The 17,470-nt window shown below is 41.0% G+C and overlaps 1 protein-coding gene and 1 long non-coding RNA gene across 4 annotated transcripts in view; one reads left to right on the top strand and one right to left on the bottom strand.

Annotated features, from left to right (window-relative positions):
* The first annotated feature begins 686 nt into the window (after positions 1 to 686).
* On the top strand, positions 687 to 6,815 carry LOC124116961. 3 transcript variants are annotated; one of them, XR_007222712.1, is made up of 4 exons: positions 687 to 1,005; positions 1,740 to 2,020; positions 3,760 to 5,018; positions 5,940 to 6,815. It is a non-coding gene; the product is annotated as an uncharacterized LOC124116961 (long non-coding RNA). The 3 variants fall into 3 exon arrangements; XR_006858208.2 differs by lacking the exon at positions 687 to 1,005 and adding an exon at positions 1,255 to 1,341; XR_007222711.1 differs by lacking the exon at positions 687 to 1,005 and adding an exon at positions 1,255 to 1,459.
* Positions 6,816 to 7,951: 1,136 nt separating this feature from the next.
* The window catches only part of LOC124124366, a 72,843-nt gene continuing 63,324 nt past the window's right edge, over positions 7,952 to 17,470 (bottom strand). The window contains exons 5-6 of the mRNA XM_048401476.1: positions 9,549 to 9,695; positions 7,952 to 8,137 (exon numbers count right to left, since the gene is read on the bottom strand). Coding sequence (XP_048257433.1) covers positions 9,645 to 9,695 — 51 coding nt within the window. The 3' untranslated portion in view covers positions 7,952 to 8,137; positions 9,549 to 9,644. The remainder of the gene's footprint in view (positions 8,138 to 9,548; positions 9,696 to 17,470) is intronic.

Below are 17,470 nucleotides of genomic sequence, written 5' to 3'. Positions count from 1 at the left end.
ACAAATAATAACAACCATGACGTAAAAGACGCCATTTGAAACAAGAACATGCATGTGTATCAAAGAACGATAGTGTACACAAAAGGACACCAAACGCTAAAGAACAACATTCACGATAGAGAACGCCAGATGGCGCTGCAATTTGTACATTTCGAATTAGATCGGTTTAATTAGATATGTGGAGCACAACGCATTCATTTATTACGCCACTCCTCGTACACCACTGTGTGACGTCAGATGCAAATAATGACCTTTTCGAAGTATTTGACTATTACTGTGTACTGGTGACCTTTATTTCAATCAATATGGACTGAATAGACGCCCATATGTATCAACACATGTAAAACTTTATCACAACAACAATAGTGATAATATAGTTTTGTAACCCGTGTGCTCCTTTTTTAGGGCCTCCTTCGTGGTCTAGTTGATAGAACTTGTTGTTACCCTGCCTGGCGCTCGGCACTAGGGGAACCCAACAAAGACTGGAGTCAGTATACCGTGTCTCAGTGGGGTACCCATGTTAAACTGTGGTGTTTATCTCAGTGGGCTATAGCACTATAAAATCGGCATTAGTCCATACTTGTAGAAGCAGCCACACGCACACACACTCTAGAATGTCTCACAATCCCTATATTACTCTCCCTTCCGTCCAACCTTTTCTGTAATGTAAAAGCCCTAAATGAAGCAAGTCTAGATATTCCTCAATCTCCAATCTCACTGGGACACATTTTCAATACAAAAGGAGTTACTTGTTTCTATCAAAATTATAAAGTTTCAGAGACTAAGCGTTAGTCTAACACACACGAGCGCGCCGTTACATAAGTGCAATACTCTTGAACGCCACTACCACCACCTCGTTTCAGATATACTTCCTAGTACTAGCCTCATATACAGTATGTAATGGAAGTACATGTATACATACATTGAGGGGTGCAGGTGCTACACACCAGCCGTTTCTACATAAATCACTATATTGTGGGATGACAATAGGGTGTATTGTAACAGGTGAGTCACTAATCTTGGTGGCTTTCTGTGACCACACACGAGTCCCAAATATATGCGCTGGTCAAGCTCTCAGCATGCCTGCAATCCATCACACTGTGTCCAGCTGGTTCCATCCCCGGGTTGTCCATTCGCCGGCTGGACGAGGCGTTAACTGACTTCTTCGCGATCCGTGCATGGTTCAGACGTTATCTGGTCTCGCTCATAAACCTCCAGTGACGTAATGCTATTGTTCTCCAATCGTGTTAAATCTTATAGTTACACAGGGAACGTACGTCACCGTAGTACCGGAATGATTTCAGGGAGTCGAACTTGCAACCTTCGTATCTGCTGCCCACGGTGAGCGAACCAGTAGGCTGCAGAGGCGACGATAAACACAATACTTTCCAAGAATCTCCTTTTCAAGTACATGTACAGCAAGAGACATTTTACGTCCGTTTCACCATGTTCGCGTAAAGTACGTTTGAAATATCATCGTTGATAAATGTCGTTCCCTTTTATTTTTTTCGGTTTATAAGTAAATGAAACACTTCCCTCGCTTTTTATGAGATTTAACACCCTCTGACGTGTATTATCGTACACTTATAACATCCGACTCGAGTAGGTGGCGACACTCACAGCTGAAGATACGTCCTCCTTTCGAAGTAAACACAAATAATTTATATATATAACTAACTTGTGTTCTTCGTAGTTCCAAATCAGTGTATGACAAAGGTTTTTTTTGGTTTTTTTTCTAGCTGTCACGCTGTAGTCAACTCAAGGTGGCCACCACAGTGAAGTTTACATATCGACCCTGGCTTTCTCTTCAGATATTAACTGTTGGCAACACATGGAGAGGTGAATGTGCTCGCACGAGCTGATAACGCCGGCTGAAGGTTGAGCGTACATATGTAGGAGTCGACGGGGCGTCACGGACAAGGATGTGATCACGGCAGTGATAACTGCCTGTCTCTACAGTTGATGCACCCCTATCATGTGATGTGCCAGCTGTCACACAAGAAGGATAAACTGTAAACAGGTGACAACGTCGAGAAACAGTACACGTCTACACACAGACATGTATAGATTGTTTGGTTTACTAAAGCGGAAATCTACCTGTCTCTTCACCCCATCGGATTGTTTGAAACCTCCTGACTGCTTTACTACATAAAATCATACATATGTGATATAACGAATACTCTCACATAATATGCCTGAAATTTTGTCGAGGTGCCTTTAAATTTTATCTCATGACCTAGCTAACAAATTATCTATTAAACGTTTAATATCGCGAATTGTTTGTCCTTGAAAGATGTAAATGTCACTACAAGCTTAGTGAGTGACGAGCTGGTCAAAGGTCCCAGTTTCAGTCAGAATTTGCCGCAAATCAAACGACAAATATACATGTAATGATCCCATTCTCACTATACATTATTCACATGTCAGCCATGGAACAATTTGCATGTGCCTTTTTCATGATTTACTCGAACTGCACAATGAGTGGATGTCAAAGGTCATAGAGTCAGAAACTGATGCTGAAAAGGTTACCAAAACGCATATCCACCTTTCCGGACCTTTTTATTGATATTAATCGAAATATTATCGCATTAATTCTCCGATTGCACTTTAAATTAAAAAATAAATAGAACAGAATGAATCTATCTTAATGATTGGCCAACAGCAGGCAGGGTGGTACATCAACAATATACCCCAAACCATTTTCTTCATGGCATAGGGTTGAATAATCTACAAACAAGTTTGTTTGTTTGTGTGTTGTTTGATGCTGTACAGCAATATTCCAGCTATATGGCGAAGGTCTGTAAATAATCGAATCTGGACCAGACAAATCAGAGCTTGAGCATCGAACCAGGCAATTGGGATACGATAAAATCATCGAGCCTGACGATCCCATTAGTTGCCTCTAATGAGGCATGGGTTGCTAAAGATTAATTCTAACCTGGATCTGCATAAATGTCATACAAATTTTAAGTGAAAACGCTTGTGGACACATCTAAGAGATCACACACACAAAATGTCAGTTTCATGATAGATCTAGAGATTTAGAGATTTAGAAAATGCAGTAAAACTGAGGCTCACTTAGATCTGAAATCAGGGACATAGACACAATAGTGGACCACAATCAAACCTACACTTCCCAAAGTCAGTTCAGTCAATTAGCTATTATAACCACTAGGCCCCCATCCCATTTAGCTGACACTCCGTGATATAACTTGAATAGTGCTCAAACTGGCATCATACCCAACTCACTCGCTCAGTCTTTCCATCCAGAACAAACATGTTAGGATAAGGAGACATATCTAACAAGTAAAGGTATTGTTGTTAGTAAAATATAGTTTTGTTTTGTTTGTTGTTTGACGCCGCATTCAGCAATATTCCAGCTATATGACTGCGTTCTGTAAATAGTCGAGTCTGGACCAGACAATCAAGTGAAGGACATCATGAGCATCGATCCATACAATTGGGATACGATGGCATGCATCAACCAGTGAGCCTGACCACCCATTTTACGGCAAGAATGGGTTACTGAAGACCTATTCTACCCTGGATCTTAAAATGTAGTAAGACAACCTTTAGATATCAAATAAAATGTTATTTTATTTAAAATAACAACATAATGTTTGGTCATTCGTCTGATCAATGGCGTATCATGACAAATTCATTGAGAGAGACCCAGTGACACGCCCTAAAAGATGGGTGGGGTAACAACTTAATTAACAATGTCAATATCGGGTGTGACCACCATTTATGTTGATACAGGCGAGGAAGCAGCAGTGCATTGAAGACACCAGGTGGTTGAAAACAACCTGGGCGATGATGTTCCACATGTCAACCGAAGATTGGTCCAACTGAGCTCGCGTTACAGGCTGGTTCTGGTTTGGTTTCTTGTTTTACGCCGCACTCAGCAATATCCCAGCTATATGACAAGTAATAGTTCATTTCAGAAGGAATTGTATTCATCATGAAAATATATTATTGTGATACCTTAGGACTTCAGTTCTGAAATGTTGAACTTCCCTGACTGGGCTCATTAAGTCAGAATAGTTTTATACAACAGAATTTATGTCTTTTTCAAAATAATAACACTTGGTACAAAACATCTTCAAAAAATCTGATTTGTTTGTTTTGTTTAACAATAACTTTCTCATCAAATACAAAGTCCTCAACTTCCCTGTGTGAAGAATACACATGGCCCCTCTTGCTACCATAAGCTTTGTTTGGGAAATGACATCACCATTCTCATCTTATTTTCTTAGTAACCTCCCATAATAATTATTGTGTAATTTCATTATACAGCTAATTTTGACATTGTATCCTTCCTACTGGACTCCAAACAAAGGTATGTTATCAAGTATTCTATTAGTGTATAATCCCCACGGTCTGTACAACGGTTTCTTTACTGATTATCATCAAAATAGTCCTGAAGCTAAGTTTCAAATGACATAAAAGTTGATAAAATTATGAAAATGTCATTGTGTCATTTGTCTCTAGCAAAATCACTGGGACATTACATAGAATATTCTCCATGGGTGATTTTTAATATGGGAAATATCAACTGAGTCTTTTTTAATTTGTATTTGCCCTCCCTTATATTCAGAGTATCAACTACTTCCTTCTGGCTGCCAGAGCCCGGAATTCATTCATACCAGCTGGCACCAGGTTTTATATAAGTTTTGTGAGAAACAAGTGTTGAGCAGTTATTCGCTAATGCCACATTTATTGTTAATTTTATTTGTGATGTTATTATTTAATTTTAATATGTATTTATCAATAAGCTAAGAACTTCTGCTTATGTAACCCACATTTTCTTCAGGATAATAAAGTGTTATCTAATCTTAACTTCAGATGTGACAGCAAAATTCACAGTTTGACTCACTGTTTATAAGTTTGAGCTACTCATCTCTGCTCATTCCTGTGTAGCATGTCTGATGAGTCAGTCCATTGCTTGCAGGAGTCACTAAAGAGTATGCTGATTCTTCCCAACAGTTTTGGTACACTGTAAACACTTGGCATGCATGGTGAGTTGCAAGTAATGCAAGTCATCTGCTACCCCCATGTTTATACCCATCACAGACACAGAGTCAATCAGTGTGGTCGATCAACACAGTGTGTATTGCAAAATCTTAGATAATCAAAATAACATACACAAACGTTTTGACGTGTGGCCCTTTTGACCTGTTCCTGTTTGATGTCTGCACCTTGAGCCATACAACCACCGTAAACAAGGGATAAATATGCAAATGAAAATAGTTTTTCACGCCTTGGAATATTTTCTCAATGAGAATTTACTATTTCATAACATGCGTTTATCTTAATGCACATACTCTAAAAAAAGAAACAGAATAAAAGCATATTGTAACTTGATGAATGGACTGTGTACGATGTGATGAATCGTCACATTTCGCTGGCCTATAGCAGAGGTACTAGGCTTCTGTCAAGGATATATACTTTAGTTTAAAGATTAATTACCTTTCATAATATATTTAACATAACATACCGATTACTAGTGGTGGGACGATACACCATAAATGTTTCCTCTTATTAATATATACTTAAAATGCTTTTCAATAAATAAAAAAAATACCAACCCTGAAACAGTAGAGTTTTATAATTACGCTCTATTCTATGCCATGGAGTGAGCAAATCACATAGCCAATTGCTATATGTCCACTCTATGTAAGTCTTACATCACTTGAGCTGGGGGACGGATTCAGGTCCTGCAGCTTATCTTATCAACATGTCCATCAGATACAATATCATTCATTTCTTGGTCATAACCAGCCTAGCCAGCATGATATTGTGTTGAGCGTGGTCTGTCACACAATGTTGAGGATGTTGCAGGATGCCAGCAGGTGTAGTCTTCCCATTCTTGTTGTCTGAAAAGCTCCTTTAATCGGCTGCACAAAAAACTGGGATTTATTACACTTTTCTTTTTTCAGGAAAACAGCTCCACATGCCAAAGTCTTTGCTACCGTTAAACAAAGATCTGAGGACATCGCATTACCTTTCATCAAACCAATCAGAGCATCGCTTACCAGATCATGAAAGTGACAGTTGGAATGTGTTTTCTAATCATCCAACCTCTAAAACAATTAATACGGGGTACTCTGAACAACAGTTACAGACTTACTGACTGAATCCATACAAACCAGGCCATTCCAGAATGTTCCTGTGTTCAGTTTTCAAATTTTTAATCAAGAATTTGTCAAAATATGTTTCAAAGCGTAGTTGCCAGTTTGAAACTATTGCTGTAAAGCATGAGGAAGCTGCCTTATGCTTGGCTAATGTTGACTTCTTGTCAGTCATTCCGTTGGTCGGTCATGAAATGTCGGTCTGACGTGACCCAGAATGGCATGTCCGCAGATCTTTTGTTAGCGGTAACAAGAACTAAGATCTTATTGTAATGAGGTCCGTGAGTTATTCTGATGTAATAACCCTCACTGTTGACATCTGATAAACTCTCCACCTCACATATGGAAAACTTTCAAATCAACCAATCATGGTTGGATGCATCAAGGGAAGAAATTGTGGCTGCATGTCTCAACCTCAAAAACGAATGAAACAGGTAGTTCGGAGTGGAGAATTAGAATAGGTGTATGTGAAAGTCAAAGACCACAGAAGGGTCCAAAAGCAAAACATTCCAAACTTATATTTTTTGTTAGTCGACATACCATATATTTGCAATTATAAAGAAATGCAGGACTAGGTCCTGGAACAGTACATGTCACACACATGCAGGACTAGGTCCTGGAACAGTACATGTCACACACATGCAGGACTAGGTCCTGGAACAGTACATGTCACACACATGCAGGACTAGGTCCTGGAACAGTACATGTCACACACAAGTAGGACTAGGTCCTGGAACAGTACATGTCACACACATGTAGGACCAGGTCCTGGAACAGTACATGTCACACACATGCAGGACTAGGTCCTGGAACAGTACATGTCACACACAAGTAGGACCAGGTCCTGGAACAGTACATGTCACACACATGCAGGACTAGGTCCTGGAACAGTACATGTCACACACATGCAGGACTAGGTCCTGGAACAGTACATGTGACACACAAGTAGGACCAGGTCCTGGAACAGTACATGTGACACCCAAGTAGGACCAGGTCCTGGAACAGTACATGTCACACACATATAGGGCCAGGTCCTGGAACAGTACATGTCACACACAAGTAGGACCAGTTCCTCGAACAGTACATGTCACACACAAGTAGGACCAGGTCCTGGAACAGTACATGTCACACACAAGTAGGACCAGGTCCTGGAACAGTACATGTCACACACAAGTAGGACCAGGTCCTGGAACAGTACATGTCACACACAAGTAGGACCAGGTCCTGGAACAGTACATGTCCGACAAAGAAGGGTCCGAAAGCAAAACATTCCAAACTTATATTTTTTGTTAGTCCACATACCATATACAGTAGTTGCAATATATGTAGTTGCAATTATAAAGAAATGGCAGAGTATTGGTTAAAAATGACATTTGCAATCACGTTCTAAATTGGATGGTTATTCTGTGAGCACATTTCAGAGACACCATCTCTGGGATTGTTCATGCAAAATTTCAGGTTTTATAGTCAGATGTTGAAATTTTAAACATTTACCACTAAAACATGGACGACGAACAAAGCATAACAACCTTGGTTCATTTTCGGTCAGGTCAGCTGAGAGTTTCTTATGTGTCAACAGTTTCTTGGATATTTCATTTCACAAGTCCGTCACAAGCAGTTTAGTGGTGAACATTTGTTAACCTCTTATCATTTAGTACTACTAACTAGTGTATCACGATATGGACAAACATACACATTTACAATGTGGGATCTGGAGGATCAAGAATGAAAGAATCAATCAATCAATCAATCAAAGTCTTCCACAGAATGTAATGATTGATACTAGTGTATTCGGCAAATAATAAAAAAAAAGCCATCTATTGTCTGGAAAGAGATTTATAATGACTTAAGTATGTACATTGTTACAGTTAAGACCACGTTAGTGCTTGACAAACATTGCCTTAAACTTGCCATAAGCTGCTTCAGTGATGATGACGTCTACAAGGATGTAATTGATATCTGAGTCGGGATGAGCCTCCGTCACTGTTGCATTCTTGTACAGCCAGCTGCAACACAATCAGTCCTGTCAAACACAGACAGGTGTGGTGCCCACCTGCCATCTTACATCTCTGTCTGAAGGCTGGTCAGCAGAACTAGTCACTGATAACAAACCCATCTTAAGTGAAGTCCATCCACAAATACCAAACAAACTTTAAGCTACTGACAGTTCTCAGTTATCCAAAAATCTCAGCATCATAAATTTTACATCCTTTGTAGTTTCTATAAATCTGTTACAGTAGAACACGGATATAACGAACACGGATATAGCGAACAAACGGATACAACAAACTGTTAAAAAATCCTCGATTTATCTCCTATATAATATCATATAAAATTTACGTATATAACGAACTCTCTATAGCGAACTAACGGATACAGCCAACTGATACCTGATCAACGACAAGCCCATTTATCACTTATTAGCGACGTGTATAGCGAACTGAGAAATCTCACTCAGTGTTAAGTGTCACTGACAATTGGCTGTATGCAATCAGCGGCGAATCAAAACAATGGCGGCGAATCAATACAATCAGTGGTGACGGATCAACCTTGTTAACTTTGCATTGTGTTAATCTTACCTGTACATGTAATCTTGTCTGTAAAACAAACAGTTTTTGACAGTTTGGCGGATCTTAACGATGCCGTTTCAAGAATGCAGTCAGCGAAACGAGGCCAAAGTAAAATCACAGACTACAGATTTCGTATGTAAATCGAAAAATGATAAATATGTTTAAATTTTGTACATGTATTTGATAACAATCTTCAGAAAATGTTATGAATTTAATGTTATTAAATGAATGTTGTAAATTGATATCAGTTGAATGATCACTGCTAATACAAATCAATGCTGCAGTTACGTGTGTATTGTGTTTTGTCTTATCCAAGATGGCGGACGTTTCCGAGCGAAAACTTGTATAACGAACAACGGATATAACGAACTGATTTCTCTGGTCCCTAGTAGTTCGTTATATCCGTGTTCTACTGTAATTTGTTTGTTTGTTTGTTTGTTGTTCAACGTCGCACTCTGCAATACTATCTGTATTATGGTGGTCTGTAAATAATCGAGTCTGGACCAGACAATCCAGTGATTTAGATCATGAACATCGATCCACGCAAATGAGATACAATGACATGCATCGACCAAGTCAGCGAGCCTGACCACTCAATCCTGTTAGTCGCCTCTTATGACAAGCATAGTCGCCTTTTACGAGAAGTACGCTGAAGACCTATTCTAACCCGGATCTTCACCGGTAATTCTGTTAATAAAACACTGGATTGTGTATGACCACAACAAACTTAACGCCTTGTAGTTTGTGCCAAAAAATGCTAAAGGGCTTCATGGTTTCTAAGTGAAGATTCATGCTTGTTAGTTGAGGTGTTCTAAAACTGTAAGTAAGACACAATGAGGGATGTTACCTGAGATGCTGAGAGGCACTCATAGGCAATCTGAATGTCCTCTCCAGCCTCTTGGTGACAGTGAGCAGCTGGGCCTGTAGTCTACCTTGTAACACGTCAAGATTCTGTCCAGTTGAGGCCGACACTGACAGGTGGTGTCCCACTTGACTGCAACATGACCGAGACAGGGTCAACCTCACACAGGAACATACAAGAAGGTGCACCACTGCACTGTAGCTCACCTGGAGAGGTTGTCTTTAAACGATCTAAAATGTCAACAAAGACAGCTGCTTAACAAAAGCAGCTGTCAGCATAGCTGTTAAAATAGTTTTAGCATAAACATTGAGTACAAATGTATAAACAAGAGTCATCAGAAGATGACAAATCCCCCTGGCCCCGACAAATCCGAAAGAACAAATCATGTGATTGTTACAGCAAGTCCTACAAGAGTGATCTGCCCAACTTAAGACTATTCCCGTCTCCTAGTGCTCTCAGAACAGTCTCCCTCTGTGCGCAACAGTCTGGATGACTCATGTCACACACAAGTAGGACCAGGTCCTGGAACAGTACATGTGACACACAAGTAGGACCAGGTCCTGGAACAGTACATGTGACACCCAAGTAGGACCAGGTCCTGGAACAGTACATGTCACACACATATAGGGCCAGGTCCTGGAACAGTACATGTCACACACAAGTAGGACCAGTTCCTCGAACAGTACATGTCACACACAAGTAGGACCAGGTCCTGGAACGGTACATGTGACACCCAAGTAGGACTAGGTCCTGGAACTGTACATGTCACACATATGGAGGACCTGGTCCTGGTCCAGTACATGTCACACACAAGTAGGACCCGGTCCTGGAACAGTACATGTGACACCCAAGTAGGACTAGGTCCTGGAACAGTACATGTCACACATATGGAGGACCAGGTCCTAAAACAGTACAGGTCACACACAAGTAGGACCAGGTCCTAGAACAGTACATGTTACACACAAGTAGGACCAGGTCCTGGAACAGTACATGTGACACACATATAGGGCCAGGTCCTGGAACAGAACATGTGACACACATATAGGACCAGGTCCTAGAACAGTACATGTTACACACAAGCAGGACCAGGTCCTGGAACAGTACATGTGACACACATATAACGCCAGGTCCTGGAACAGTATATGTTACACACTTACAGGACCAGGTCCTGGAACAGTACATGTGACACCAAAGTAGGACTAAGTCATGGAACAGTACATGTGACACACAAGTAGGACTAGGTCCTGGAACAGTACATGTGACACACAAGTAGGACCGGGTCCTGGAACAGTAAATGTGACACCCAAGAAGGACTAGGTCCTGGAACAGTACATGTCCCACATATGGAGGACCAGGTCCTGGAACAGTAAATGTGACACACAAGTAGAACCAGGTCCTGGAACAGTACATGTCACACACAAGTAGGACCAGGTCCTGGAACAGTACATGTCCCACATATGGAGGACCAGGTCCTGGAACAGTAAATGTGACACACAAGTAGGACCAGGCCCTGGAACAGTACATGTCACACCCAAATAGGACCAGTTCCTGGAACAGTACATGTGACACACATATAGGGCCAGGTCCTGGAACAGTACATGTCACACACAAGTAGGACCAGGTCCTGGAACAGTACATGTCACACACAAGTAGGGCCAGGTCCTGGAACAGTACATGTCACACACAAGTAGGACTAGGTCCTGGAACAGTACATGTCACACACAAGTAGGACCAGGTCCTGGAACAGTACATGTCACACCAAAGTAGGACTAGGTCCTGGAACAGTACATGTCACACACAAGTAGGGCCAGGTCCTGGAACAGTACATGTCACACACAAGTAGGACCAGGTCCTGGAACAGTACATGTCACACATATGGAGGACTAGGTCCTTGAACAGTACATGTGACACCCAAGTAGGACCAGGTCCTGGAACAGTACATGTCACACATATGTAGGACCAGGTCCTGGTTCAGTATATGTCACACATATGTAGGACCAGGTCCTGGAACTGTACATGTCACACATATGTAGGACCAGGTCCTGGTTCAGTACATGTTACACATATGTCGGACCAGGTCCTGGTTCAGTACATGTCACACATATGTATAGGACCAGGTCCTGGTTCAGTACATGTCACACATATGTAGGACCAGGTCCTGGTTCAGTATATGTCACACATATGTCGGACCAGGACCTGGAACAGTACATGTTACACATATGTAGGACCAGGTCCTGGTTCAGTATATGTCACACATATGTCGGACCAGGTCCTGGTTCAGTACATGTCACACATATGTCGGACCAGGTCCTGGTTCAGTATATGTCACACATATGTAGGACCAGGTCCTGGAACTGTACATGTGACACACAAGTAGGACCATGTCCTGGAACAGTACATGTGACACACATATAGGGCCAGGTCCTGGAACAGTACATGTGACACACAAGTAGGACCAGGTCCTGGAACAGTACATGTCACACATATGGAGGACCAGGTCCTGGAACAGTACATGTGACACACAAGTAGGACCAGCTCCTGGAACAGTACATGTCACACACAAGTAGAACCAGGTCCTGGAACAGTACATGTCACACACAAATAGGGCCAGGTCCTGGAAAAGTACATGTGACACACAAGTAGGACCTGGTCCTGGAACAGTACATGTGACACACAAGTAGGACCAGGTCCTGGAACAGTACATGTCACACATATGTAGGACCAGGTCCTGGAACAGTACATGTTACACATATGTAGGACCAGTACATGTGACACATAAGTAGGACCAGGGTCCACTTGGACAAAGCGATCTTAGCGCTACAACTATTGTAAATCCTTAAGATTGCGATCTTATGCTTTGGCTACAATCGCCATCCACTTGCACAAAGCGATTGTAGGGTAAGATCATTGTAAGCTACAATCGAAACTTACAATTGGTCTGGACCAATCTTAAGTAGCTAAAATCGTTGTAGTCCCTGAATAAACTTGACAAAATGGCGTTCAAGGCTTGGTCTGTTTCACATAAATAATCTGCTTTACGTTCAAACATTGCCTCTTTATTTTGTTAAACTTTATAATTCAAATCGACACTTTAACAACATGAAGAACGCACCACAGATTTAACGTCAGAAATATTGTTAATTACCAAAGTTGAACACGCAACTATCGAGTCGATAGCTGAAAGGAATATTCCCATCCGACTCAATACTGAAATAAATGTGAAACAACATACCTTTTCACTAAACAAGGAAAGGATAAAAACCTAAGTCGTCCCGCAAGCGATTTGTAACGTTCGTGACCTTTTCGATAAATCAAGGGCAGCTAATCTTAGTTTATACTCTAGATGGGCGTGGTTTCCCTTTGTATAAGCCCGCAGAGTACAATCTACCTTACCCAGTGTATCAATGCTGTTGAATTGCTGAGCTCCACCTATATTTCTTTTGGGTCACATTCGTGTCAGTTATTTTCTCTTAAGTTTATCTTTAAATTAATCTACAAATAAATACAAGCCGAAAAGCAAATCATACATGTTTAAATCTAAAATCAAATTGGACGGGGACGAGCGGTTAAATATTAGAGTTTAAAAGAAAAAAAATACAAGTATTCATCAAACAAGCAAATATACATGACGAAACATTTGCATTTTTTGCAAAATATCCCATAAATAGCCAAAACAAAATTCACACTTTGAAATTTTTTTTTTTTAAAATTAATACCCAGTGAATATATAGAAACAATTGCTTTCTCGAAACATTATTTATTATTCTTATTTCCCGTCTATGCGTTATTGAAAGTTCCCGTCTTTCTGTGTTTTGAAATGGTAGTCATAACATCCTTTGTTGTAGCAACGAAACGAAACCATGAAGGATATATTTAGGATTTTACGAAAAAGCTCCCCCAAATAGATGACGATCATGCATTTACGCGTTATGGTTTAAGGAAATATTATAATTATTATTTATTTTAATTTTCATAATAATTGTGTTACTAAATAATGTAATTATTGGTTTTTCAATACTTTGAATAAAAACATGAGTAGGTATTTCTCTTGTTGAAATAGAAAACAATTCCTAAATCACGACAGTATTAATGCCGACAAGAATATATGCCTTCATTCTAGTAATCGTTTCCTTAAAAGAATTGGGACCTTTCTTGAAACTGTGCAAAGTGCGATGGAGGGCGGTACGTCTTGCGTGTCGTTACCTGTTCCACTTATTGTATGCGCAGCAAGCTTTGCGCGTTTGCAGACAACTGTAGACAGGAGTCGAGTTTAAGATATTCGTACCTCCTCGATTGAAGATTTCAATCTTAGCTAAGATCGCGATCTTAACTCCAAGCCGTCTTACAATCGCGCTAAGATCGGTTTGTGCAAGTGGAATAGGACAATTGTATGGTCATTGGAAAGTTGATTGTAGCCGCCTAAGATCGATTGTAACTAAGATTGTTCTGTGCAAGTGGGCCCAGGTCCTGGAACTGTACATGTCACACATATGTCGGACCAGGACCTGGAACTGTACATGTCACACATATGTCGGACCAGGTCCTGGAACAGTATATGTCACACATATGTCGGACCAGGACCTGGAACTGTACATGTCACACATATGTCGGACCAGGTCCTGGTTCAGTATATGTCACAAATATGTAGGACCAGGTCCTGGTTCAGTATATGTCACACATATGTAGGACCAGGTCCTGGTTCAGTATATGTCACACATATGTCGGACCAGGTCCTGGTTCAGTATATGTCACACATATGTCGGACCAGGTCCTGGAACAGTACATGTCACACATATGTCGGACCAGGACCTGGAACTGTACATGTCACACATATGTCGGCCAGGTCCTGGTTCAGTATATGTCACACATATGTAGGACCAGGTCCTGGTTCAGTATATGTCACACATATGTAGGACCAGGTCCTGGAACAGTACATGTCACACATATGTCGGACCAGGTCCTGGTTCAGTACATGTCACACATATGTCGGACCAGGACCTGGAACAGTACATGTCACACATATGTCGGACCAGGTCCTGGTTCAGTATATGTCACACATATGTAGGACCAGGTCCTGGAACTGTACATGTCACACATATGTAGGACCAGGTCCTGGTTCAGTACATGTTACACATATGTCGGACCAGGTCCTGGTTCAGTATATGTCACACATATGTCGGACCAGGTCCTGGTTCGGTACATGTCACACATATGTATAGGACCAGGTCCTGGTTCAGTACATGTCACACATATGTCGGACCAGGACCTGGAACTGTACATGTCACACATATGTCGGCCAGGTCCTGGTTCAGTATATGTCACACATATGGAGGACCAGGTCCTGGTTCAGTATATGTCACACATATGTAGGACCAGGTCCTGGAACAGTACATGTCACACATATGTCGGACCAGGTCCTGGTTCAGTATATGTCACACATATGTAGGACCAGGTCCTGGAACTGTACATGTCACACATATGTAGGACCAGGTCCTGGTTCAGTACATGTTACACATATGTCGGACCAGGTCCTGGTTCAGTATATGTCACACATATGTAGGACCAGGTCCTGGTTCAGTATATGTCACACATATGTAGGACCAGGTCCTGGAACAGTACATGTCACACATATGTAGGACCAGGTCCTGGTTCAGTATATGTCACACATATGTAGGACCAGGTCCTGGAACTGTACATGTCACACATATGTAGGACCAGGTCCTGGTTCAGTACATGTTACACATATGTCGGACCAGGTCCTGGTTCAGTACATGTCACACATATGTAGGACCAGGTCCTGGTTCAGTATATGTCACACATATGTCGGACCAGGTCCTGGTTCAGTACATGTCACACATATGTCGGACCAGGTCCTGGTTCAGTATATGTCACACATATGTAGGACCAGGTCCTGGAACTGTACATGTGACACACAAGTAGGACCATGTCCTGGAACAGTACATGTGACACACATATAGGGCCAGGTCCTGGAACAGTACATGTGACACACAAGTAGGACCAGGTCCTGGAACAGTACATGTTACACACAAGTAGGACAAAGGCCCCACTTGCACAAAGCGATCTTAGCGCTACAACTATCGTAAGCCTATGTTAAAGAATGGGAGTTACAATCATCTTAGCGCTAAGATCGTTTTGTGCAAGTGGGCCAAGGTCCTGGAACAGTACATGTGACACACAAGTAGGACTAGGTCCTGGAACAGTACATGTCACACATATGGAGGACCAGGTCCTGGAAAAGTACACGTCACACACAAGTAGGACCAGGTCCTGGAACAGTACATGTTACACACAAGTAGGACCAGGCCCCATTTGCACAAAGCGATCTTAGCGCTACGACTATCGTAAGCCTATGTTAAAGAATGGGAGTTACGATCATCTTAGCGCTAAGATCGTTTTGTGCAAGTGGGCCCAGGTCCTGGAACAGTACATGTGACACCCAAGTAGGACTAGGTCCTGGAACAGTACATGTCACACATATGGAGGACCAGGTCCTGGAAAAGTACACGTCACACACAAGTAGGGCCAGGTCCTGGAACAGTACATGTTACACACAAGTAGGACCAGGGCCTAGATTTTCAAAACGATCTTAGCTAAGATATATCTTAACAACTTACGTTCAAAGATAAGATATCTTAAGGTTAAGATAAGATAGATTTTCGAAACTATCGTAAACCTCTCGCAGATCGTTCAGAGCTACGATACCTATCGTAACTCTGACAGAGAACTCATTTGTGTTAGAGATCGAAAAAGCAGGTGTTTCCCAATGACGTCACGGGGATTTCCCAGCTGCTGACAATAACAACAACATAGATAAGTGACACAGAATTCATGATCACATTGTCAGGTCACATTGTTTAACACGCACATATTTGAGTGAAATTCTGTACAATCCTACATATGTCCTACATGTAGACGTTTTGTTCTTATGATAAAAAATGCCATATGACTAACCGAACACAAAAAGCATTCTTGTGCCATGCAATAGCATTTTTCAAAGCCAAAAAATGTTATAATCAATAAGTATAGTGTTACCACACTTTAGCTATTAGAATGGAAATAATGTGCCAAAAGATACTTCACTATTTTCCCTTCAAATGGTCCTCTCGTTACCGCGCAGAACTTTATGATATAAACACATCGCGTACAAAGTCAAGGACGGAAGTAAGGGACGTTATTCTAAGTGACAATGACGAGACCTTTGATCCAACAGCATATGCGTTCAGCATTTAACATGCGTGTTCAAGTCTGATGTTAAGTGATGTATACTGTATATGTTTGTGTTTATGTCAAAAGTCAAGTTTATATTAGTGTTAACACCAACATTATACGTGGAAACACTCAAAACAAAAATTGTTCAGGAAGCAGCGCACCCACAAGCAAGTTTATATGACAATCTAAGCTTGTTAAGTTTGTTTTGTTATTTATGTATCCAATATATTTCACGAATTAACCAAGGACTTAAATACAATATCAAGCTATAAGTATTTAGATGATGAAATTATTTTTTATCTACCGTATTTTCTTGAGTATAGTGCACACTTTTTTCCGAAAAAACACAGCTGTGTAGAAGGGGGTGCGCATTATACACGAATTATGAGTTTGGATGCACGAAACATCGGAAATACCATGTCAACAAATCCATACTGAAGTACGCATAATCTAGAGCCATAATTCTTTTCAAAATTTAAAAATGACACTAATATTCGTTCGCAAAGAGAGATAATTTCGGAATTGTCAAGTTATGTTGTCTCATGGAACACGCTACAAGTTAACGTAAACATACATATAATGTATTCATTTTCTATCCCTTTAAATTAAGTAGAGCAAACAAACTGATTTGTCTGATTTCATTTAAATCTGACAAAGGAGCGAAATACTTTGTAATG

Source organism: Haliotis rufescens, unplaced genomic scaffold (assembly GCF_023055435.1).
Source record: "Haliotis rufescens isolate VD_foot unplaced genomic scaffold, xgHalRufe1.0.p SCAF_22, whole genome shotgun sequence".
Lineage (NCBI taxonomy): Eukaryota > Metazoa > Mollusca > Gastropoda > Lepetellida > Haliotidae > Haliotis > Haliotis rufescens.
This window is presented reverse-complemented; position numbering and strand designations above follow the sequence as displayed.